Source organism: Melopsittacus undulatus, chromosome 2, assembly GCF_012275295.1.
Source record: "Melopsittacus undulatus isolate bMelUnd1 chromosome 2, bMelUnd1.mat.Z, whole genome shotgun sequence".
Taxonomy (NCBI): domain Eukaryota; kingdom Metazoa; phylum Chordata; class Aves; order Psittaciformes; family Psittaculidae; genus Melopsittacus; species Melopsittacus undulatus.
The window spans coordinates 65,240,506-65,267,164 of NC_047528.1; the positions used below are offsets into that span (position 1 = coordinate 65,240,506).

The 26,659-nt window shown below is 39.7% G+C and overlaps 1 protein-coding gene across 1 annotated transcript in view; it reads left to right on the forward strand.

Moving 5' to 3' along the window:
- Positions 1–26,659, forward strand: part of AFF3 (ALF transcription elongation factor 3) — a 321,016-nt gene that overhangs the window by 289,763 nt on the left and 4,594 nt on the right. Inside the window, exons 13-18 of the mRNA XM_034074643.1 lie at positions 1,098–1,299; positions 3,805–3,932; positions 16,520–16,583; positions 19,537–19,673; positions 21,419–21,490; positions 23,868–23,961. Coding sequence (XP_033930534.1) covers positions 1,098–1,299; positions 3,805–3,932; positions 16,520–16,583; positions 19,537–19,673; positions 21,419–21,490; positions 23,868–23,961 — 697 coding nt within the window. The remainder of the gene's footprint in view (positions 1–1,097; positions 1,300–3,804; positions 3,933–16,519; positions 16,584–19,536; positions 19,674–21,418; positions 21,491–23,867; positions 23,962–26,659) is intronic.

Sequence of the window (26,659 nt, forward strand, 5' to 3'; positions counted from 1 at the left end):
GAAAGGTTCTGAATTACTATTCATAGCCTTTTTCACAGCTAGTTTTAAAGACTTGCCAGATAAATGGACAAATGTCTTATAAGAGCACATTTAATTAGCTCTGTTCTCTGAAATTATGTGCAGAAATGAAGTATAGTTTGTACCATACTCTTTTTTTTGTGATTCTATTAAGCGTATATTGTCTGATACAGTAACTATAAAGAAGTGAGAATTGTCCATAAAATGTAATAGGCTGAATAAAGGGGAATGTGACAAAGAAAGGCTTTGTGTTAAAATAGTCTGTCTGACCTTAATCACCAAGTTTAGTCTTAATGCAAACTGTCTCCTTAAAGAAAAACTTTCATTTCTGTGTGTTGCTTTAACATTTTCAGCTAAATATTTTCTTCAGGTTAGTGCATCTGAAGTTAATTTCTGGCATATTTTTACAGTCTTTCTGACTTCTCATCCAGAGCTTCCCCCAAATAAATGAAAGCTGAAAATACTGTGTTACAGCTTTCTACTTTAGAAGACAGAGCAGCTCACATTTCACAGTCTACTGTTTGCATATGTTTCCTTTTGTCTGCACTACCAGCCTATCTTTCTTTGTCTTCAAAATCTGCATTAGATTAGTATAAACAGTGCTACCAAAGGCTGGACATTGAACGCAAAGACAAGCCAGTCATCTTTAAACACATCTCCTGTTTTAGTTCACATATGGTTTTATTGCCATGGCTTATAAATTGTCACCTGTAATGGTGAAATAGGACTCTATAACCTGAACTTACACATCAGAACCTAATCTTCGTCTCCAGCTATCCCTTAAGAAACGGTGAGCAAGTGGCCATTTATCTCTGGGTTGTTTTTTTTTTTTTCCAAGTACTCTGATACAGACTTTATATTAACTCCAGAATTACAATTTCCCTTGAAGGGAAAGACGAGAAACATGATACAAATTTGTAAATGAGCTCTTGGTCCCAATACTATAAGCTTGTTTCCATATACCAATAGACTTTATCCTGCCAGCAGGTTTTAAATTCAAAGTTTTGGTAATATATAAAACATTTACCTTTCTCAAAGCCAGCTTTGTGACACTCCATTACTGTAATTTCCATTTCCAGCTTGGCAATACCAATAAATAAAAATGAGAAAATGCTTCGGTCACCTGTCTCTCCCCTCTCTGATGCATCAAAACACAAATACTCCAACGATGATTTAAATTCCTCCAGCAGACCTAATGGCAGCAGTCTATTACCTTCCATCTCCTCCAGCAAAAAACATAAGAGTGAAATCCAGTCGCAGCCACATCCTGGAGACTTCAATGTAAGTGTATGCTGTTGTTCTCAATATAAAGCCTAGCTGTATATTTTTCACTTTGTATTGCAGTCTGTGATAGTTTTGCAGAATGTTATGCAAAAAAAAAAAAAAAGGAATAATGAATATTGTATTATAAGTTCAGTTTTCCTGGTTTCAAGTTTAGTAAGGCACGGAAGAAAAGAAAGAGGGCAGGCTGTAAAGTGGGCAAACAACAGAGGCTACATAAACAAAAGGTAAAAGCTAATGGTCCAAAACAAATGGCTTTAGGTCTCCAGAGTATTGCTTGGGCATAATGCAAGCCCTCTATATCCAAAAGTGTGGTTCACAAGTTCTCTACTGTATAAGGCCTCTACTCAGCCACTCCTAAACCTGAGTGTGCCTGCAGATAAGTTACTACATCTTAAAACCAGCTTTCTCAGATACTTCTACTTACAATTGACCCTGGTAAACATCTTAGCACCATCCTCACAACTGAGCTCTATCAGAGCCCAAGTATTCAGATTCTTATCAGAATCTTGCTTATGCTAAATGTGTCCAGAGAGCTTGTCCAGGTAAGATGATGTTACTACACTGCTTAGTGGCCACTGCCTGCAGAGAACAGAGAGAAAGGGATAGATGCTGCCCCCATTTATGTATGGGTTCTGTAATTAGGATGGTGGAGCAAAGAGCCTGTTAGCTCTTCTGATTGAGAGAATTCACATCTTTCTCTCATCTCTCAAAATCATACTTTACCCTCCAGCCTATGGGATACTGCCAGTAGAATATTAAGGGCAGAATATTGTCATATTCTCCCTTGAAGCTATTCTGCTGTGTGCGAAATACCTAGAAGAAGAATTTGGGTACCATCATATTGATGTCCACTGCTGGAGCATCTAGACAAGCTATTAGGGCAGTCTGCTGCTTCTTAGAAAGGCCCTCCTGTCCTTGCTACAAAAAACATTTCTGTATTTTACCCTGTATCTATTTATTGCATTTGCTCGTTGATACGTAAGAGGCTTCAAAGCCTAAGTGTTAGCACCTAAGCAACTTTGAAGAAAACAAACCACTTGAGTTGTAGGAGTGGTCTCTTCCAGCCACTTTTGCTGTGGGAGTAACTGGCCCCGCAGTATATTTTAAGTTTATGTACTTAAATATATTTATTTTTTGAAAGTGGAGGGGGAAGTAGTAATTGTAGTCTTCATTTTGGAGAGATGTTAAAAAACAAGTTATCATAAAATATGTGTTTCAAGAATATCTTTGCACTTTTGGTAAATGGAATTAAAATTAACTACATTAAAATATTCCAATAAAAAGCATTTTAACATGTCATAGGCGATACTATATTTTTTATGGATTAAACGTAAGTTTTTAAACATTTAACTTCTAAAACAGAAGTTTAGAGGTTTATAACCCATTCAGAATTATAACGATACGAGTCTTCACTGGGTATCTATCTTGAAAACAATTTAAATTCCTTCACAGGCAAATATGCTGGAAATCAAAAGTAAAGGGTGATTGCTTTATGATCCACACCCTTATCAAATGTATTTCACTGAGATTTTCTGCATACCCTAGCAATGCACCATTTGGTCAACATTTTAACAACCTCTGCCATAGAATTCTTATGTATCTGGTTATTCATCTGAAAACTTTAACCTGCTGAACTGATCTGGATGTACCCTATAGGAGATGAGAGCTCATGAACTATAAATGTTAGTTAGCTTTGTTTTATCCCATCTTCCCATCTGACATCTAGCTGATGGTCCAGTGATCTCTTCTGTCAGAAATCTCAAGACAGGGAGTGGCCTTTTTGTCTATTTCGCTATTGCATCTCTATCACATGGTGTTTTCTGAGTGATTATCAACCAAAAATAATCTGTGCCCCTCTGATCTGCACTGTATCTGTATCTAGTAGCCCACGCATCAGGTCATTTAGTAGGACAAAGGGCTCATGAGGCCATGTGAAAGACAGGGCTTCAGCTAAGGGAATATGTGAGACTATACCGGAAGATTTGCTTCTGCTGGGCACAGGGTAGTGGTCTTTTAAGCTGATCAGGGATCCAAAGCAGAAAGAAAGTGGGACCATGGGCTACAAATTCATACAGCAAGGGCACATCAGCAGTGCAGCATGAAACAAGTCAAACAAATGAGCCTTGCTCTCCCAGGGAAAGGTACAATGCTAGTTTGGAAGCTGAAGACTGGAGATATAACTTGATCTTCTGAATGGTCACAACAGAGCTATTCTTTAATTATTTCTGTTTTCAGAGTGTTTTGATAGTTACAAATATTTCTTTTCTGTTCCTTCTGTATATCACATTGAAACTCAAGCCCTTTACAAAGTGCTCTGAGCAATATCTGTGAATTTGTGGCTATCAGTGACATGGCTGATGTTGTACATAACCCCTGCTAAAACTGTAGGGAAACTAACTGCCAATTTACAACACAATGCAAAGACAATCTATTGTTTATTAGTTGCTTTTTTTGAAGTTAGTAGCCAGTTCCTCAATGTCTTCTCTGCTGTTTGCTGTCTAGAAAGCAGTTCATATCAATTCAGAAAATGCTCTTCTCTGCAATAAGCCACAGCCTCAAACAGAGCCTTGGTCACCTCTGTCCAGCACACCCAGGGACTGCAGAAGGACAAAGCTTACCTTTGATGATATGTAAGTACAGACAACCTTAAAAAAGAAAACAATGTCATTTTCTGCATCTAAAGAGAGAAAAATACATTTTGCCCAGCAGGACCTGAGATGTAGTCAGAGTACTATAGTAATACTGTGCCCTGAGAAATGAATGATACATTCTATGTAAGCTCATTTTTCATCATAAATTAAGCTTTTAAACATCAGGGAGCAGTGAGGACTGGCTGCTCCCTAAAGGGCAGGGACCTAGGACCCAAGGAGCAGAACATGGCTGGCAGGGGTGGCACATGACTGTGCCAACCAGGGGTGCAGTTCCACAACACCCCAGCAAGTTGAGCAGGACAGGCCCAAGAGTGGAATCAGCTTCAGCCAAGCACCTAGATCCTCAGGCAAGTCCATGGTGATGAGGCAGGTGAGGTGTCAGGTCAGGATGAGGTCCTGTGAGGGTCAGGCACAGCCTACTGACTGCCAGGCATGCATAGTGACAAGGCAGATTTGAGGTCTAGCCAGGAAGACAGTGCTCAGGGTCCAGATCTATGGGGGCCATGGCCAGGCACAAGCATGGCTGGGAAAGGGCTGAAGACAAACATTTTACAATGAGTTGGACATGGAGTGAAGGCGCAGACCTGAGCTTGAATGGATTTCTTTAGCCCATGGGCAGAGGTGGGTCAGGGACATTAAGGCTTTATTATTACCCTTAAGGCTCTGGCTTTAACTATGCACACATCAGACTGTTAATATATGCAGAACCATAGCAGGGTGGGATGAGAGAGGCTCCCTTGTGCACCATTTGGAGCAAGGGGAGAGGACATATGGGAGCCTTGCATTTCTGAGCCTTGAGTGCTGCTGCTGTCATTGCTACTGCTGCTCAGAGAAACGTAGCACACAGGCAGGCAGAGTAGGAAACAGCAGTGGTTAGTATGAGTACCTGGAGAGATACCTGGCCCACCTCCACTACATCCTTCAAACATCTCCTGCTCTTCTCCTTTGAAAATAATTTAAGCTTGTAATTGTCTTTCTTTTCTTTTGGTAAATTAAAATTGCTGGTTTGTTTCCCAGGGTCATTTAGGATGTGCTATTATTTAGATGAGATATAAAGGTGAAACTGAAATTTGAAACCCTAGATTGTTTTTGTCTGGTAATGTTCTGGCCTGAAAATAGTGATTTTTTTTCTGCCTACTGTAGAAGAGGTTCTGTTTAAGCTGTGCTTCATACTGCCTGGAGCTCCATAAGCTATGTGACCTTGACATACCTTTCACACTCCCAGACTTTATGTCTAACTCTTTTATACCAAAGGAAAGCCCAAGATAACAGCTTTGTTTCCTCAGTAACTGCTTTGTACCAGCACTGGGACTTAACAATAATAATAATAATAACAATAACAACAACACCTACCTGGTCTCAGGGACAACTTGAGGGACAGCAGCCTCTCATATAGAGAATTCCAAGTTCTCATGTAGAGAATCCAAGTTTCCTAATATGAAGTATAAAATAGTTCCCATAGACTTCAAAAGGATGTAACTGTTTTATATGTCCAAAAAATAAGGTTGGTGAGATTAATTTGTGTGTGTGTTCATGGCAGTCATAAGGAGATATGAGTTTAATATATTTTTATGCCCCTTTTTGAGAAGACTCTCTCCCATGTATTCATTCTTATTTTCCCTCCTTATCCACCTCCCTTCATGTTTTAAACTCTTCCAGTACATGCATTCAACAGTCTCCACCGAGGAAATCTGAAACTGTTTAGAAGTGCTACCTAACTCTTCATATCTCTTAAAGTACTTTATCATCATAGAATCATAGATAGAATAGTTAGGGTTGGATCTGTGATTTACTTGCAACTGTTCAATTTTTCTGCAGTTTAAATGTGTACATACAAACCAGAAAGGTATCAGTGTGCCAGATAAAAGTGAAAATTGTAGGAAATTTTCATCTGTTTGGATTAGAAAAAAATCACAGTCAGAAACAGCTACAACAAAACTATGGTATTTTTGTCTGATTTTCCTTCAAGATGCTGACAAAAATGGGGACTGGTTTGTTTTGTTTCTTCCCCTAGAATACTGTCATAGGGAAACTACTTTTTTCACCATCTCTATCATCTGAAGAGTATTTTATCACTTGCTTTCTCCATTAGTGATGCATGTGATTTCTCTGGCAGGCATCTTCAAGAAAACTATTTCACCTTTTCAGAGAGAGATACAATTAATCTGTTCATGTATAGTGCCTTTCATGTAGAATGTCCCCAAGCAACTTGTGGCTCATTAAAGAAAGCAATCTAAAAAGCCAAATAAGATAAAACACAGAACCAAACATGTCTTAATTTGCCCTTAAAAAAACAGAAATAGTTAAATGCCTGTTGTGCTAACTAGAGGAGAGAGATTTCCATGTACTACAATAGTTATCCACAGTCTGTATCTAGGAAACACCACCAGAATACCAGCTATTCTAGACCTTGATTCTGAAATTACTGTGCAGAGAAGTCACTGAAATGTAGCAGATTAGACTGGCTACAAATGTTAAATGTCAACAGATTTGACTCACATGTTAGAAGGATCAAACTAAACATGGCAGCCAGTGTCTTTCAAATTCATGTAGTACCACAGCAGAGGATTTGAAGAAATGTGATACAGTAGGTCTAAAATGATGTAGTAATCCTAATGGCAGCATTTGTCCAAAATGATGCCTATGAAGTGTTTCATTTTATAATCCGAGAAGTTCTGAATTACTGTAATCCAGACACAGCTTTAGACTCTTCATTTTAATCAGACTCTAAAGTTTCTAAGACACTAAATCCTTTATATTTGATTTAAAACAATAACTATTTTTTTGACCAATCAGTGTCTTCTGGCTTTATTCCCAATTTGTTTTCTCCAGGTCATTGACAACAGCTGTCACTAGCAATAAACTGGAACACAAGTAGGTCAATAAAAGTATATCTTGATTGGCAGAGTGCTGTATACACATACATTGCAATATAAAAGTAAATATAGATTCAAAAGGCAGGCAAAATTCTACTTCCCCATGTTTGCCTTTGTTTACTGCCTGCTCTAAATATACTTCGAGGTACCCAGCATGCCACATGTATAAGTGACACCAATGCTGTTACCAGTATTAATTCATAACAAGAATTCCTGGATTTTAGGCCATTTCTAACTCCATGAGGAGAACGTTTTCAAGACTACATAATAATGCTTCAAGCCAAATTCAGTCTTGATGTAGTTTCACTGAATGATAGAATTCCCAATAACTGCATTTAGAACAAAGTCTGTTGTCCTTGAAGTGATAAGCACAGCATACTGTGAGTACCCAAGGGCACAGTCCCACACCCTCCTCAAAACACTGCATGTGTGGTATAAAGGAAGAGCAGAGTGTACCCAGCTTCCCAGTTTTCCTTATGGCTAAATCAGAACATGTTCCTCAGATTATTTTCTCACTTGCACTGTGTTTCCAACTTGGGGTTTGGTTCTTCTTCATTTAAATTTATCTTCCTTTTTTTCTGGCCTTACACAAGCAAGATAATGCATCTTTTTCAGCTTTTTTTAAAATCATTTTTTGTTGATTTTTTTTTTATTCTTATGGATTTAGAGGCTACACACACCCACCAGCTTTACATTGTCCATGGGAAATATCCTGATGTGAGAGAGAATTTCTGGTTTGTTTGTCAACCAGGAAACCACATACCTGGAAAATATTCAACCTGTAAATGTGTTATGCATCAAGCTCATAAAGATAACTTCTTAGCATATCTCTTTTATTCTGCTTGAGCCCAAAGTCACTCATTTTCAGTCTTCTCTTCCTCATTCTTCTGCCTCAGAGCAGAAAGGAAAAAGTGCTCTTGGGTTGTGCCTCCCATATGACATCTGGAAGTCATCTCACTTTGCATTGTTCAAAATGCCTCAAGGTTTCCTAGTCTTCTGAAATATTTAGAGACTTTCCTAGTGCTGAGCACATCCTCAGGAGCAGAGACAAGGAAAAGAGTTTGGCTCCTCTTTCTTCTGATCAGCAATCTAAAAAAATCACTGATCAGGTAGACCAACGACTACTACACAAAGTTTCTCATAAATTCATGTGCTTAGTTTGGACTGCTCCCAGATTATTGGCATTGGGGGGTTTCAAGACTTCATCTGATCATCCCATTCTTCCTCTCCTTCCCTTCTTAATTGTGACACTAAATTTTTTCATGTGCACACTGCCCATAAGAAAATAACATTAGCCTGTGAGCCTCCCATGATTAGATAATTAATCTGCCTGGTCTCTGAAAGACCCTTTCTTTTTAGGGACATTTTATGAGAGCTTGGTATGGTGGGAAATAGGTGCTTAATGAGATATAGCAGGAGATTCTCACGGGGCAAAGTATTTATAACTACTAGTCCCTGTGGTCAGAACTGCGGACCTCATTTCAACATATAAGCTACATCCATGACTCTTCTCTCTTCCTATGGGTAGGTGGTCTGGGACAGCTGATGTATAGGATGAAGCTGTCTTCACTCCCCACAATAAAGAACACTGTCTGCCTCCTGAGAATAGTCCCTGGCATGTACTATCCCCCAGCTGTACCCAGGCATTGTCTGGGACTGAGCTCAAAACTATGCCAGGGAGATTTGCAATTAAACAGCATGGATGATCAGACTACGGAGCTGGTATCCTTGCCCTGCTTATTTCACTTGCACAGACAGCCAAGTAACGGTTTTATTGACAGACTCAGATCTGAAATAGCCTCTGATAATTTTGCCACTCAGGAAAGAGGATTTATTTGCATCAATTGATTTTGATGTGCCTTTTCCTTACTATACAGCTTGACTGGAAAATATCTTTAGTCCACAGTGAATCATAACAGTGAGTAGAACAAGGGTCTTATAATCAGGCTCCGAAAACTCTCCTCCAGGGCCCAACAGCAGAGAGGACAGTCTCTCCCAGTCTTTCCTCACCTATGCAACTGGTGAGCAATGAGCAGATTCCTACAGCAGGTGATGACTATCCTCCAAACGGTACAGCTCTTTGACTAGTCTAGGTCTCATCCTGAATATGAGGAAGTCTCATCTAAACCCCCATGGTGCTTACCATTCTACCATACCTCTGGTTCTTGACAGAGCTTGTTTTCCTCAGTTTTGGTGTCAAACATTGCTTTCTCCTCAGAGAGCTGAAAGTCCATTCCAAGGTTTGTCTTCTTGTTCCAGATTACATAGCAGTGTGGGTTTTCATCACCTTTGATGCCAGGATTCACAGCTATGGTGCATAAGAGATATTCTAATGACTGCAGCTTAATTCCTAAATCGGCTTTGCTGTCCTTGTGGCAGTGGAAGATATCTTTACATGTATTTGAAGAATATGCTTCAAGTCCATTTTCCCCAGTAAATTTACCCAGAAGTGTCTCTTTTGGACTAGAAGGCTCACTGTAATGGCCTTAGGGGCAAAGGCTGTGATCCCCCAAGGAAACCTGGAACCTTGGATGATCATTTCTTCAACATATAAAGAATATTTGCATCTTCAGTGGTAATGAATCACACTAGCAAATGTGGGGCTATGATGACTTATCACACATGAGGAATATGAATTTCCAAAACCCTTATCAGATGCTTTTCTCACCTTCTAGTGCCTGATTGCAGTTTCTTTCAAATCCTATGATTACTAAAGTTTCTTAGACAGGCATTGAAGGACAGGAGCCCTGGGCAGAGTCTTTGTTTCAGGATCGTGAGCTCCTCTCAGTGGAATTACCCCATTCATTGACTTAGGTTTCACATGTACTCTCACTCAACAGTTTCACCCACACCTTGGCTTCTCACTCATCAGAGCTGGGAACATCAGAGCTGGCTGCCATGTAGTCCCTCTGCCAGAAACATCTTTCTGCCTTTTGTTTTCAGCTGCCTCTTGAGAATTCAAGGTGTAGTTCCTTGGTATTTTAAAACTATATAGATTTGGGCTGCTGTGGTCCTGCCATCTCTCCCTAGGTCTGACTGTGGAGACTTTTACCCAGCCTTCAACTGAAATTAGTTGATTTCAGAATATCTCTTTAACATGCATTGAAGGAGACACAACTAATTTACCTACTAGGATGTAATGTTTTCTCCCTCACCTTTTAATGCAGAAGCTGAAGTCCCTATTGTTAATACTTCTTTCATTCCTATCTCTTTGCTTGTACACTTTGCCCTTGCATGTTTTAGGCTAGATATTGATTTCACATGGTTATCTTTAAGTCATGAATCTGGGCCATGCCCAGGAATTTGTAGTAGACTTTGATTCCTTCTCATGGTCTCTTGTATTTTCACTGCACTGACATGGTTAGTCTGCAGGATTTTGCATTTTTGCCAACATAGGAATCTCCACTTATTTTATCCTTCTCCATTTCATTTAAATTAGGTGGCAGGCTTTAATTTTGCTGCTACTTTTGGCAACAGTAACTACCTGTCTAGGTATCTGTACTATTCATCTATTCATCTACTCTAAGCTATTGACCTTATTATACTAAGTTCTGCAAGACAGTAGTTGCGTAGTTGTGTGATTGAGCAAATTTTTCTTACATTTGGCCAGGCTCCAATCAGCTCCTTTGTTTCTGTCTTTCTGAAATGCCTATAGCACTATCATTTAAATGTGTCACAAATATTCTCTCTGCCCTCTCCATTTGTATGCTACTCTGCTGAACTTCCCAGACCTGCTTGGCTCTGCCATAGTGAGCATGAGAGTACCATAACTGAGTACCCACCTTGTACAGAAGGCCATGATACATCAGGGCAGAACACTGTTTTGTACAACAAAACCCACTCAGCTCTGTCCTTTACCCCCAAGATGACCACCCTTATCTGTAACCCAGTGTGTCAGACCTGCTCCTGACACTTGTCCTGATATGAAAGAGCAAATAGACAGGGCTCTATACACCTACTTTTCACTTTACATGGTTGCTCTTCCTCTTACAGGATTTTCTTACAGGGCCTACTGGCACAGCTTCAAAACTAGATATGGGCTAACCATGGCTATGACAGCTTTTTCTGATTTCCCCTTAGCTCTGATCAGATTTTGAAGTCGCTCATTTTGCTGTTCTGTTCCTTTCCAGCACACCCACTTTTTAGGGTCTAGATTACTAAAGTTGTGAAGCTGGTCCTATATTTAGAATTATGATTTAAGCTGCTTTTATTACATGCAATTGTTGTACACTGAGGAAGTACTAGTTTGGTTTTTTATAACACTTCAGCATCATTATCTCTGAAGGGTATTAAAATATGCACTTGGCTACATTTATGATGTTTAATTGAACTTTTATTAGTTTTTTTTAATGTATCCTCATAAAGCACCATACCACAGTAAGAAATAATGTATAAGTGGTAGATTATGTAAATGAAGCAGAAAATGCTGTAGTTTAGTATTTAGTTCATATAAAATATAAAAATTAGATGAAAAATGTGGTTTTGAATGCACTTATAATTAAAATTGTATATTGGAATCTAAGCTACACCATACTCTGTAAATACCAGCGGTTGCTCTGAGTTCCAAGGAGATTATGTTGCAGTAGATGCTGATAAATTACTGTACGAAGTAAGGCTTTTATCGATTCACTTTGATTCTTTCCCCCTTTTTTTACTGCATGAGTTTACATTTTTGCAATTATCTGCTAAACTGGAGTAAATTAAATTCAGAGAAGGCAACAAAAGACAAAGGTGGCAGAGATATACTGTAATGGCACAGAGCTAAATAGGATGAGAGAAACACATGCAAGCATTTCACCTGGGTAATGGTAACACCACTCTTAGGAGCTCAACAGCCTGGAAATTCTGAAAGGCTGCTTCTGGAAGGGGAGTAATTACAATGCCCACAGCTATCTCACCTCATGCTGGGATCCTGCACAACATAACAAGCAATGGCAATGCTGTCTTTCCTGCTGGTTTTCTACAAGCTCCCAGAGAAAGTGGTGGCAAGGCGAGTGAGAGAAATTCTGGACAGTAACGGATTGTTTGATAAATTTCATCCTGGATTCAGGCACAGCCGTGCTACTGAGGCTGCCCTTGTCAAAGTCATAAACGGTTTGAATGCCGCTGCTGAAAAGGAAGCCTGGCCTTGTTTGTACTATCAGATCTAGCCATGGGGGGGTTATTCTGTAAAAGGCTGGATTCTGTTGCAGTGCCTAGGTGACTGGCTAGTGTTGACTGAGAATGCATTGAAATGGTTCCAGCGGTACTTGATTGCTTTCCCCAATCAACATAGTAGGGTAAATTCTCTTCGAGAGCAGCCAGTTTCACATAATGACACTTGATCCCAGGGAGAATTCACCAGCGACCTGACTTAGTTGGCACTGAAGCTTTGCGCTCTTTCTCTTGCCTTTCAGAGAGATATATGAGATGCATTAGAGCACTGTATTAGAACTCCTTTTTGGCTTTGTTGAAGAGGACTATATTTCTAAAAGTACCAACAATCAGATATTCAGAAGCAAAAGACTTTCTTGTGCAGTCTCGATTATTAATAGAGATAAAACACTTGTTTGTACCTGTTAATTTGAAGACAGAATTCTTTTAGGTTTTTTTTTTTGTTTAAAGAGGCCTGAATTCTGTTTGTAAATCTAGAGTGAGAGTGCTGACACCAATGGATACATACAGCTGTAAATAACTTCCGAGGAAAATCTAACTCAACTGTCTGAAAACCAGAAGTCACTGAATAACTTTCCACAGGACTTTGGTTTGCATTCATGACCAGTAAGCCTAATAAAGAGACTCCAGTGCTTCTTCTGCTACTCACATACACTCTGGTTCAACCAGTAGTCTGGTACCATTTTAATCCTGTAGAATTTTTCTTTGTTCTCTTGCTTCTCAGGCTGTAGTGAGGCTATGATCTGCAAAGCGTTTTCAAACCTTAGACCAAAGACCTGAAAAGGGGTTTAGCCACAGATCTTTCTGTATCTTGTCAGTGAGAAAACAGATTTGCTTCTTCCCAAGAGGACTCTCATCAATAACATTTAATATCTGAAATTAGCATCCAATGATATTACCTGCAAATTCTTCAGTCTGAGATGATCACCGATGTAACTGAAAAGACCAAGTTGCAGAGGAAATTTGGATGAACCTTCACATTTGTAAGATATGGGTTCTTAGTCACTACAACTTGAGGGTATGTAAAATCAAATTATAAATAGCAATCTTTTGTAATCTTCACAGATAGAAAATGTGCAGTGTGCAAAAAAGCTAGCCTGAGTAATTAACTTATGCATCAGCTTTCTTCCTATGTCCAGGAGCTGAGGTAACCTGCTGTCTTCAAGGAGACTATAGAAGGGAGAGGGTGGTGTCTGTTTAGATTTTTTTCCTTCATGACATAATTTAAATTAGTATACTGGATTTAAGGAGACAAATCATGTGCAAGTGCAGTGGAAACCTAAACAAAACTGAATTTGAAACCTTTCTTCCATATTAAAAAATCAGAAAACAATCAAATCCAAGCACATCCTTATTTTCTCACTAAAACAATATAATAAATATATGCAAAGTACATAACATACATTAAATCTATAGGACATTTCAACTTTCCATTTTCACCCAACATGCACATTAGAAATCTGATTAGGAAATTTATTAGAATGTAGTGATAAATTGAAGAATAGTATTTCACAGATGGCATAAAGAGATCAGAATTTGATTTGGTATGCTTATTAGCACCATTGAACAAGCTCTGTTTAAGAAACTAGAAGAAAACATACCCTATCCATTTTTTCCCAATGAATCTTGATTTCTGTTATGCATCCCCTGACTTGTTAATCAATCTTGTATTTTTCCTATGGAAATACTTAAACATTCACATTGAGAATACATATGCTTTGCTTTAAAATGACCTTTTAATAGTTTCTTCTTTATATTTGGCTTCCCCAAAAAACAATTGGACTTAGTAAAAACTGATGACTTCAGGTTTTGCACATTGAATTATGGTTAACCACTGCATGGCAGGGCCCTCAAAGCAGGCTTCTTGGTTCAGTAATGTGCATACCTCTTGCTAATACCCTCATTGGTAATCATAACTTGGGAGAATAAATCCTGTTACAAGTTGAAAACAATTTTACAATTAACTCATAAATAAGTAGACCATAATTACATTGTGTTATCTCACTTTGTTTTTACAGCCTCATACTATGCTTCCAACAAGCAAATTAGATGTGCAGCGCTGGGTGATATATTTGGAGGGAATGTTGCAAAGGACAGACTTTAATGACCTGAGCTTGAAAGGATCATGTAAAGGCTCATCACTTAGATCATCTCAGAGAGAGATAAGACCACTGTTTTGTTTATTTCCTCTGCTTTGTTTTCATTTTTGGCACTTCATAATAAACCATCTTGCCTATGTCATTGTACGAGACAGGACTTAAAAATTTCGTAAGAGTTCTTTCAACAGTTCTGGAAGCATAGCCATTTTTCTATGCCGAGCTAACACTGTTTCAATGTCTAACATTTCATAATTGACCAAGACCAAATCCAGATGGTTCATGTTATTAAGATAACATTAGCATCTTGCTGGGCACAGGAATTATTTGCAGCTGCAGTAGGTTATGAGATACAGGGACACAAACCTGTCTTCAGATCCCTTTCTGACCTACTGGGTAAACTGGGGAGAAAATCCACTCTGAGGGAGAACAATATTTTAAAGAAAGTTGGAGCAAAGGAACTGTTATTCAAAATTAGCCAGATTTCGAATTTTATTTCCATCTAGTGATACTGAGCCTTCCATCTCTTTAAAATAAGGTTGACTAACCTTCTGTGATGCAGTTAAATGTCCTTGAAATTGTGTGCACATAAGTAAAAGGAAACAGACAAAGTAAACATACTGCCAAATATTCATAGTAGCTCTTACAGTGCTGTGTTTTGGGCTTGTGACCAAACCAGTGTTGATAACAGAGGGATGTTTTAGTTATTGCTGAGCAGTGCTTACACAGAGCCAAGGCCTTTTCTGCTGCTCATGCCATTCTACCAGCAAAGTAGGCTAGAGGTGCATAAGAAGCTGGGAGGGGACAGAGCTAGGACAGGTGGCCCCAGCTGACCCAGGGGATATTCTATAAAACATGGTATCATGCACAGCATATAAAAGCTGGGGAAAGGAGAAAAGAGGGGTGTTTGGAGTGATGGCATTTATCTTCCCAAGTCATTGTTAAGTGTGATGGAGCCCTGCTGTCCTGGAGATAGCTGAACACCTGCCTGCCCATGGGAAGCAGTGAATGAATTCCTTGTTCTACTTTGCTTTACTTATTAGTTTGTCCCATGAGTTTTCTCATTTTTATTCTTCTGATTCTCTCCCCCATCCTAGTGGAAGGAAGTGAGCATGCATCTGTGTGGGGTTGAGCTGACAGCCAGGGTTAACCTACAGCAAATTGCTGAGTGGCAGTAATACCACATAATTTACCACACCAAGCACTTAAAAGTATGAGTTGTATAAGCATCAGAATTCATACTCAGACTACGTGGGAATCTCTCTTTTTCATTAGATAAGGGGAAAGGAATGACACTAACCAATACTAAGAAAACCATTGCAAGGCAAAACTTCCTTGTCTGAGAGGGATGATGATATGGCAGTAAGCACAGTATAAGCTGAGAAGAAACACAACATGTGATTCTGTGTTTTAGCCAAGTAGAGAAAGAAGGTTGCCACCTCCCGTATATATGAGTTGGGAAGAATGTGTAGGGTCAGGAAATGTGAAGACTTTTATAATAGGCAACAGCTAAAGGCGCAAGGTTATGGCATGACAAATGGCAAATGGTGATTTTCCACCATGACTGGGAAAAGTGCAATAGGGAAAGCTTGTGGAGGAGATGAAGAAATTTGGTTCAGCCATGAGAAGCTCACTGAGATGGTGAACAGACATTGTCAAGGAGACATCCATTTGTGTTTTCAGTTTGTATGGAAGTGGATAGGTCTGGATCAGAATCAGGCTTGTGAATTTCAGCACAGAGACAGCAGTTGAATTTGCACCTTGGAATCAGTAGGTCAGGTAGGCAGTAGGTAGGTTAAGGAAGGGATGGAGATCTGTTTGAGGAGAAACCAGTGGAGACTTTGGCACAAGCAACACCGTGAAATTGCAGCAGGCAGCCCAGCACCAAGCTGGAAAGGAACTTCAGGCAGCAAAAGTAAACAGCACTCTCAGCATGCTTACAGATAAGAGGGAGAAGGAGGGCGAGATGGTAGTTGTGAAGGCAGGAGGGTTCAATGTGTGTTTTCAGAGTGGAGAGATTAAACACACACTTGTTTTGAGAGGAGGGAGAAACAAAGGCAAATAAGAGCGTACAGAGAGGAGCAGAAAAAGAGGTAAGCAAGCACCAGGGGATGGAATAACTTGTTCCGCTTAATGCTTGTATCCGTTTTACAGATCAAAACTGCACTAATTTGGGAAGCAGTTTATATAATCCATAAAAATGCATTTTATTAGCTTTTTTTTTTGCTTTGAATCACTGACTTCTAAAGAATGAGAACAGCCATAAATGCTATTGTCTCCACAGGCAGCAATTTGGAAACAGAAGATGCATGGTTACATGATAAGTGTATTTTCTTCATAAAAAATCTTTGAAAATAAGGTTTAAAATAAGGGGAAAATAACTTTAAAATATTCTGCACTTCAGAAAATAATAAAATGTCGTCTTATTTTCCTCTGGTAGGCCACGCAATGCAGATTACTTTATGCAGGAAGCTAAACGGAAGAAGCATAAAGCAGATGCAATGGTGAGAACATTTTCTTTCTAGTTATGTTGCTCCAAATTATTTTTGTAATGCAGTTTCTTCATCAGTGCAGTATTGCTGGGGTAATTATAAAATCTATTATAAGGATGGCTAGGCTTGTTAAATTAAGAAATGTTTATATAATCAAATGTTCATAGCCCAGTAAACTATGACTTAACAAATAATGACTTACTGAGATAAAGGCCTGGATAAATAAAACTTCCCATTTAGTCCTTTGCTTTAATTAGTAACTGTAGCAATGGAGGCTGCGTAAGGGATCCACATACCTGTTTCCCCAGTTTAACTAACTGGCTAGGTGCTATAATTGTATCCCCAAATTTGGTCTGGTGGCTGAGGTATTTTCACTTCTTTTAAAGAGCTTTGGCACTTCAGTGTCAAAAGAATCCTGGTTACATGGCAGACATTTCCCAACATAATCAGAAGCACACAAGGAATCTGTATAACCCTAGAGGAACACCTTGCACACAAAGGACTGTTGCAACAGATTCTTGGCCCTGGCTTTGACCTGTCTAAAATTGTAGCTGATAGGAAAAAGGGGAATCTGAGATTATATGGAGTACTAAAGAGATGCTTCTCTTTTGAAACAAATGGAGAGGGACATTTTACAAGGGCATGTGATAGGACAAGGGGGAATGGCTTTAAAGTGAAAGAGGAGAGATTTAGATCAGATATTAGGAAGAAATTCTTCACTATGAGGGTGGTGAGACCCTCACACAGGGTGCCCAGAGAAATTGTGGCTGCTCTATCCCTGGCAGTGTTCAAGGCCAGGCTGGATGGGGCTTTGAGCAATCTGGTCTAGTGGAAGGCGTCCCTGCAAATGGCAGGGGGGTTGGAACTACATGATCTTGAAGGTCCCTTCCAACCCAAACCCTTCTGCAATTCTATGACAAAGGGATGCAACAAAGTACACAGTTGTCCAGGAGAGCTCCCTTTGCCATCTCTGGCTTTCTCTCAGGCTGCATTTGTCCAGTGCTACAAATAAGTTAGCAAAGCCTTAAAAACATTCAGCCTCTGGGATGGCAGACACAATATATGGAGTGGGACCCTGCATTAATATGGCTATCATCTTCCAGGCGGGGGTAGATTTGTTGACAGACAGACACTTTGTTGTCACAGCAGCAGGAAAGAAGTAGCTCAGAACCTCTGCTTCTTCACCTCTTTTCCTCAGCTGTGCAGAATGTAAGAAGGCCAAGGCAGCAGAAGCAGGCCCTTAATTTAGGACGCTAAGTTTTACACTCTACCTGAGTTTATTAGCACAAATTTCCACGGTTTATTCAGTTCCATATTACTCTAAAGTGAGTCTTAAATCAGAAAATATTGTGGAGAAGTACAAATGGTGCATTTTAGTGTGTTGCTTTAAACAGGATGGAAAAGATCACTTAATATGCAAAGGAAATTCTTAGCCTGAAGAGAAATGTTTTTATGGTAGACTCCCAGAAACAGGAGGTGCAAGCATTATTCTCTACTCTGCCACAAGTTTCCTGCATGAAAGACTCCTAGGCACAGTTTAAATAGTCTCCCATCAGTATTAGGTGATTGAAATACCCTTCACACTCAGCTTCTCTACACAGCGGACCAGCACCTTACTTACCATGTGAATCTCCCTTTGCAGGTACTTCCTTTCCCTCCTTGGCTCTGTAGGGCCATCCTGGAGGAAATGCCATATTGTCAGTGTGCCTCCAGGCACTTTGAATCACTTTGCTGGGTCTGATACTTCCTACTTTGGCACTGCAGTACCTAACATAGGCATTTAGAGTGCACAGCCTGAAAATTACTCTAAGCCTCTCTGCTCCTTAGTCCCCCGTCTGTGAAATTGGGATAATAGCACTTCCACCCGCACAAGAGCGTCAGGGAGAGAAATATAATAAAAAGTTTGTGAAGTTCTCCGGTATGATCGCAATGGGAGTCATATAAGAACCTAAAATAGATTGAAGCCAGTGTGCCATTCCAAAGTTGCTATTTAAAATCTTTATCCCTTGGAAAAGAATAAGGTCCATTAACCTTTCACTGTGTGCATCAGATTTCGACCAAATGCATCCAGTCCATTAATGGTCTTTACGTACCACAGGAGTTCTGACTGAAGGAAAAAAAAGGCAGGACAGAGAGGTATTAGTATGTTTCATCTCTGTCCACATAAAAAATGAAATTCTGAGAGCAGATTAAGTGGTATGTAAGTGTACATATATGAACATTACATGTACATTTACATACCATCATTGAGGACTTATATACATGTACATCTATATGAGTACACAAATACACACAAACAGAGTTAAAGAAGTAATGAAAATAAAAAAATGGGGCAGGATAACATAAACAAAGAAGGAGGATAGCATAAGAATCTGCAGGAGCTAAGCAGTCCCTGAAAGAAGAGGAGGATTTAGAAAGCAAAATCCTGAAAGAGGAAAGTGTGGTCAAGCAGGGCTGACAATGGTAGGGATAAAAAAGACATGAAAACAGAGATAAGCCTTTGAGTAGGAGCTAGTAGTATTTAAGCATTTAATTCTTGTTCTGGTAGTTCAAGATAATCACCTTTCTTTGTTCACTGATGATGAAAAATACTACATTTTCAAAGATGTGTGAAATGCTTTTTAATGAAAGCTGAAACAAAAAGCCTGATGATGGAATTTCCAGCACTGGAAAAGCCTTGACAAACATCTGTCAGGAATGTCCTAGGCAGAGTTGATCCTTTGTTAGGCACAAGAGTGTGGGCATAATAACATCTTATAGCCTTTTCTAGTTCTACTTTCTGTATCTTATGATTTTCACTGATGCATACTGTGTGATGGATTTTAAGCTTCTCATAGGAAAATTTGTGCATCTGAAGTATACCAACTTGTGTCAAGTTTACAATTCATGTTGTGAAAATGCCATCAAATGTAACCATATCTTGATGATTACACTATTTCTCTGTGTCCCTGTTTTTTCCCTCTAGGTGGAAAAGTTTGGAAAGGCACTGAATTATGCAGAAGCAGCACTATCATTTATTGAGTGTGGAAATGCAATGGAACAAGGCCCAATGGAATCTAAATCCCCTTATACAATGTATTCAGAAACAGTTGAACTCATCAGGTAGGAAGGGAGGAGGTTACTCTGTTTGTGCAAACATGCTCATCTACTTTATCACATACTTCCTTAGATACAGGAAGAGGGGAGAAGTGAGGTCCTCCCAAGTGGGATGTAATGTGTATGTATTATCTGTGATTGATATTAAATCAGGAAAGCGTGTATAATGAAAACCAAAACAAAAAACATCCAAATGAATGCCAAAGCTTTTCATATTACTTAGGTTGCAAATTATCTCAAAAGCTTCATGATACAAGTTTTGCTACTCAAAAGGGGGAAATAATAATACATAACACCAAAACATTCTCATGGAGTGGTAGTTTGCAAAATGTTGCAATGTATTTAAGACTGCAGTTGAAAGATTACCTGAACAGTGATAGGAAATTGGACACTCAAGGTCCATTTGGTGCATATGCTCCTATTGTAGCCAGTGGAGTCCCAAAAGCTGTCCAGCTCACACTAAAGCTGCCCCTACACTTAGTTACCTTCATGACTCTCCAAACAGGACAGTAGAATTGAGTCCCACCCACAGTTCCTATGAAGAAAATTTGTCTCCTAAGTCTATTTCTCCATTATAGCTGGTACTAAATAGTCAACATTATTGACAATGTCAGTAGAGAAAACAAAGGTCAAAATCATCCCAGCAGCTGAGTGACCCTCTCCACAGGAGAACAAACCCTGCCACAGTAGTGGAGAAAGCTGCACTGTCAGGCCAGCTTTCTGACTGGAAGGTTATTAAACAAAATCAAGTATTTTTTTTTTCAGTAAGAGAATAGCACATGCCATCTCTGCAATTCTTTCCTTCTTTTTATTTTCAAAAGGCAGAAAGCTCCTTCTTTCTCTGCCTTGTCTTTTCTCATGATAGTAAATATATGGTCCTAACTCTGGAAACTAATTTTGTTTGCAGATCCATAGCTTTCAATAATGTGTGTAGCTGTGGTTGTGTTGTAGTGTGATTTGCTGTTGATGTCACTTGCTGCAGCTCAGAAAAATAAGTGCTTTGCTAGGTATGCCTGTTGAAACAAGATGTTCATACCAACTCTTTGCAAAGATATTGAAAGTAAAGATAAGATAAATACAAGCAGCTAATTGTGGGACAGAGGTATTTTCCAGAAGTGCACCCGGAAGTGCTGTGTGTTGTCCTAACCTTGTCCATTGTTCAGGTATTCAGCTGAAAGCTGAGATTTCCAGAAACTAATTTGTGATTACATAGCACATACACCCTTGAAACAGCAGTGCTACCTCTGTGGATGTTTAATATTTATAGAATTTGAATGTAATGTCATATGAGCAAAAATAGCTCTGAGCCACATGTTCCCCTCTGCTGTGCTCTGCTTGGAGGAGCAAATCTGGTAGACACGCTCAGAACTGGCAAGGTGAGGGCAGCACCAGCTTCAAGGCAGGCTGTCTTCATTCAAATGCTGTGAAAACCTTTCTGCATGAACTCTGTGTAACTGGGTCTCCACAGCAGCAGAGGTTATTTTGGTAGGACAGCATCGCCTCTCCAGCTAGGCTCCACTCTGCACTGATGGATGTTCAAGGGAGTTACTGCTGTTTAAAGAGCAGAGGGAGGCACTGCTAATGGCAAAATATCTCTGAAACATGAGCAGAAAAAAGCACATGCATGTCTGGTAACATGAGCAAATATGTACAGGGGGGCAGATTAAATGACATTGGGCAGCTTAGCTCTCTGATCAGTAGTATAAAGCTGTCTCAGTTAACTCACATTGGCTTTTTTCCTTTTGTTTAAGGTATGCAGTAAGACTAAAAACCCACTCAGGCCCCAACGCCACGCCAGAAGACAAACAGCTGGCAGCATTATGGTTAGTAAATCAAGATTTCCTCAAAAGGCTTCTTTTCTGCAGTGAGCCGGTTCTTGAAAATCTCTGATTTTCATGCTGGACACAGCCAGATAGGATTATGTTGTCTATTGAAATTAAGAGAATACTTTCTGCTCTGGGAAGGTCCAGCCCTTGTATCACTGTATCAAGTCTGTATGCTGTCTCTGTAAATAAGCAATTCATACTTATTGACTGTGACAGGTCAGCTATGGTATGTCAGCATAATTAATTTTTAAATGCCTGATGGTTTGTTGTTTTTATGAGTGATGTATTTTTGTACCAATAGCTCGGTCGTTTCTTTTGTGACTGACATTTTAGGCTCAATAAACATAAATTATGTTTATATTATATGAAGGGAGATAGGGTGATGGTGTTAATTAAGCCTTTTGGATTACCCTCTAAATTGAGATTTCTAAATGTATAAGCACGCATCTTACCTGCTACAGGATGGTTGCTGATTGCTAGTAAAATGCTAAAATGGTATTAAAATCAAATTTTAATTTCATATCTATGTGGTTAATACATAAAATACCTATTACATGGTTACTGATTCTCAGTAAGTGGACATTTACAATCAGCAAGTGTGTTTTTAACATCTATTAACCATCTGTTAAAAATCCAAATCAAGTGCATCTTTAGCCTCCATAAATAAGGGCTCCTAATTAATCGTTGGTATTTGAAAGAATAAAATATTCAGAGATGCATTTATTTTTTAAATGCCCTTCCTTTGTCACTGGTTTGCTGTGCTGTTGGGAGGAGCACGGAACACGCTAATGACAATTGCTTTAAAGACACTTAGGTGGGAAAATTACTAAAGAATGGTAAAAATAATATAAAGCTGTATTAACAAAGGGTCGCTGAGAGCTGCCGGAGCACCTCGGTATGTGCAGAGCCACATCCAAATTCATGGAGCCACTGCATCTGTTTCAGAAGAAAGGTCAGCGAGGGGGAAAGCAGACGGTGCCTTCGCTGGGCGATGAATAGCAATCTTAACTCACCGTCTGCCAGGCAGCAGATGAGCTGACACCATTTGCATATGTGCTGTACCTGTGAAGGTGACAGAGTGAGAGTTATGGTGGTGGCTGCGAGGCCACCGCATCCACTGGCAGCTCCCAGGCTGCCAGGCAGCTCCGCTTCTCTTAGGGAGAGACTGCCCTCAAGCGGCCAAAGGCAGAAACTCACCTTCTGCTTTCAGGGCAGGAGGCTGAGAGAAACCCTGCCTGGGATTTTTTCCAGGACCAGTATTGCTAATTCGGTGGGTTTGCTGAGGTTTGGGCAGCTCCTGAGCACGGGAAGGTGGATTTCTCTCTGAGCTTCCAAACTCAAGGCACCTTATGGTGCTTCAGGTTAACTCCGAGACTAAATACAACTTTCAAAATAAGTCCTCTGCTGCCAAAGAAAAACCAAAACATGTCAGATATCTGCTGTGAAAGCTGTGTTACTGTGGGGCAATCCCACACTTGTCGATCATAAAGCTTGCTGGGGAGAGGCGGTGGTGATTCTTGATTCAGAAAATAGACCAGTACACCTAAAGCCAACAGCAAAGAGTTTGTGTGTCCTGCATGCTGATTTTCAGTTATAGTGATGTATAATTATAGTTAATAGCTATTTCTCTCATTTAATTACATAGCATTAAAGGTGTGTGGCACTCTGCAGACTAACGAGATGCACGGTGGCAACATAGTTCCAGTACAGCACATTGAGTTTTTCAGCCCACTGCTGCTTTCCTCTGGGGAACAAATCCAGCAGGTGGCCTAGGAATAGCTTCCAGGCTCCAGCAGTCTCCATTCCGGTTTCCCACAGAGGAGCTTGGCCAGTGAAATCTGGGCTGGTCCAAAGTTTCCCTGTTTCCCAGCTATCTCCAGCTTCTGGAAGAGACTGGGGTGTACACAAAACACACCCATTATAACTAGTTCATTATACAAGCTCCAGGCTATTGTAATAAACTCCCAGGAGAAGATACCCAAAAAGGATGCCTTTGCACTTACAAAAAGAATTTTTTTAAAATGCATATATTGGGTTCCAGGCCTGTAATGACCTTTTGACAGGAGAGGCCTTTGTTCAAGTGTGCAGACTGAAGAGTCGAGGCCTGGGAACCCAAACCTGCAAACCCTTCTGAGAGCAGTTAGTTTAGTACCTTACTGGTAGCCTTTGTCAATGTGAACTGTCCTGGCTGTAATACCTAGCCTTACTCTTGAATCCATGGCAAAGGGTGAAGTGCTGTAAACAAATGGTGATAAAATTCATAAGCAAAGAGCTGTCAGCGTTCCATTCCGTGTTAGCTTGAGACTTTAAGATAATCAATGGGGGTTCCTGTTTAAGGGGCATGCTTTACCTTCTGCTCTCCGTTTTGTTTTAGTTACCGCTGCCTGGCCCTTCTGTACTGGAGGATGTTCCGACTCAAGAAAGACCATGCAGTCAAGTATTCGAAAGCGCTTATTGAGTATTTCAAGGTATATTCTTTGTGGCATGTTTTTAAATCAGTGTGCGATTATAGGAAATATGGCATCTTACTTCAACAGTGTGCTGGGCTTAGTTCTTCCCCTGTGAAGTCAGTGGAGTTTTACCACAGACTCCCACTGCAATGCCTGATATCTATTCAGTTCTGTTCTTTTCACAAGGGCCCCTCTTTGCAAAATATACACTGTGTCCCTTTGTGAGGATGAGAGATTCATTGTATTAACAAACAGGTATTTTCAGATTACTCTTGGTTGATTGTCTAGTGCTATCCATCTCTGTTATGATTAGGTTTACAGATTTTCCTCCGAGAGTCCCCTCCGGTACTATACTTCCCACTAGACCTGTGAGTTGAAGACTTCAATCTAGATCAGTCCTCAGTTGCAGGGCTTCCACTAGAACTGATAGGTAGGAGAGTGCAGTGGGACATGTTCTTACTCATGGAACTGGCAAATGGCCCACACTGACTTCAGTAGGAGTTGCACAAAAGCATCAAAGGGCAGCCAAACCACCTGCCATGTACTTGACACTGTGCTGGCTTCCCCTTCCTGTTTTGCTTTGCCTGCTACAGCTTCCATTTTCTACTCTGCCAAGTCCAAACCCTGGTTATTTTCAGTAGGACAAGAAGTCACTTGAAATATTGTGTTTGGCAAGCAACTTTTCCCTGGAAAGTATCTCAAGAACAAAACCTTTCAGGTAGAGTTCACCTAGCAGTCAGTCCATCCAGCACTTGATTTACAAACACAAAGTTAGCCTTTATCTTTCTAAATAATAAAAAAATAGTAATATGAACATGCAAGTGTTTTAAGGCAAACTGTTTTGGGGGACCTTCCAAGTAGCCATTTGTCTTTGAACAAAGGGATCATCTCTTGAGGTTATATTACAGAGAGAGGTACCTTGAAATGAAAAGCATCCATCCGTTGACATTTTGTTAATCAAAAATTTCAGACACAAGCACAAATGCTCATGACCAGATTCTGAACACATGAAGACAGTGAAAGAAACTGACAGATCTGTTATTGTGAAACTGAAATTGAAGTCACTGCAATTGCTTCTAAAAATTTAGCAATATGTAATTCAACAAGTTGCATTTCTCTAACAATGACTTGATTTCAGGGGAAAGAAATATGTGCCTATTACAGTACTTTATTCTTCCTTACCAGTTCAGAGAATACCTGCATGAAGAACAGGATGGTCAGGCTTTCAACCATGTAAAATGTCTCATACTAGCAGGCAGAAACTGTTTCACAGCAAACACAAAATGGACTTACACTTTGCTATAGCCAAGATGAGCTTAGTTTTTTGCAGAGCTCTTGCTGATATAATGATAATGCAGTTTCACATTAGAAAGTATTCTCACCTTTGAAAGTAAAAATGGGGAAAAAAACCCATTTGCTATAATTTTCAGTGGAAAACAAGCCAATTCTCCACTCATTTCATATTTGGTATCTAAAAGCTTTCTAAACCAAGTGATGTGAAATACTGACTGCATTAAGAACTTCCACATATATTATCAATCAAAGAAAGATTTTAAGCCTTGTCACACACATTTGCAGGGAAAATTATACACAGTTTTCTTTTAGAAAAGAAAAAAATATTATTTTAATCTCCTTTTAAGTATTTTCTTTCCATTATATATAAAAAAATAGATAATGCAGCAGAGAATTAAAAAGAAGCCACAGATGTTCTGGGGCCAGACATATTAGAGAGCATAAAGAAACCAAGAGAATGAACAGCAGTAAGCAAAGTGGGGTAAGAGATGGTCCCTTATAGAATCCTTACCCCAGCCTTCTGGTGCACAACTGAGAGGAAGCTGGAGCAATGTACCTAAAACATGAGAAAAAAGGTGTGGTAAGTTGTACGGTAAGGCAGAGGCTGATTTACATTTACAGCTGGAATACCCTTGACTCCACTTCGATTTTTGTATTTTTGTGCCTCCAACTCTGCAAATAAATAACATATACTTGGTTTTCATTACACTAGAAAGACAAAGGCCAGTAGCTATTCTGTAAGAGGAGGAAATGCTGAGGATTGCCAGGTTGGTTCTATTTAGGATGGTAAATAAGAACTGCTCCTTTTCACACCTTAACCCTTCCTGCCAGGAAAATTGAAAAAAAAAAAAAAAGAAAGGAAAACCCACTGAAGGAAGAGCCCCTGTGGGACACTTTAAAGGTTATTTTTCATACCACTTAAGGATGGAGAAGGCCCAGGGTCAAAAGGCAGGAAGAATGCCAGGGCACACACAGCACTGATGTGATCCCTGCTAAAATGCAGCCTGTGCCAGCATGCACATGAACAGTGTAGGAACACAAGCAGGAGTTCAGAGGACACATCAAAACTGAGAAAATAAACTTTTAGAAGAGGTGCTAAGGAGATGTGTCAAGCTTATGGCAGAACAGGTTAAGAGAGGGTGTGATCATTGTGTATAGGGAAACAGATACCAGGCAATGTGCAGTTTTGCTGGCATTGGATCAATAAAATCCAAAAGCTAGCACTGAAGGTAAGAAAATTCAATCCTAAAATCCTGAAACAGAATCTGTTTTTCTAACTGTGAGGCAAACTAAACATTAGAGCAGGACACAGGAGGACAAGAAAGATAAATAGTGTCTTAGGATTTCTATATAACTAGCTATCCTTTTCAAAAAGAATAAAATAGAATAAATTCTAAATGTCATTTAGCTTCTCATAAAAGTT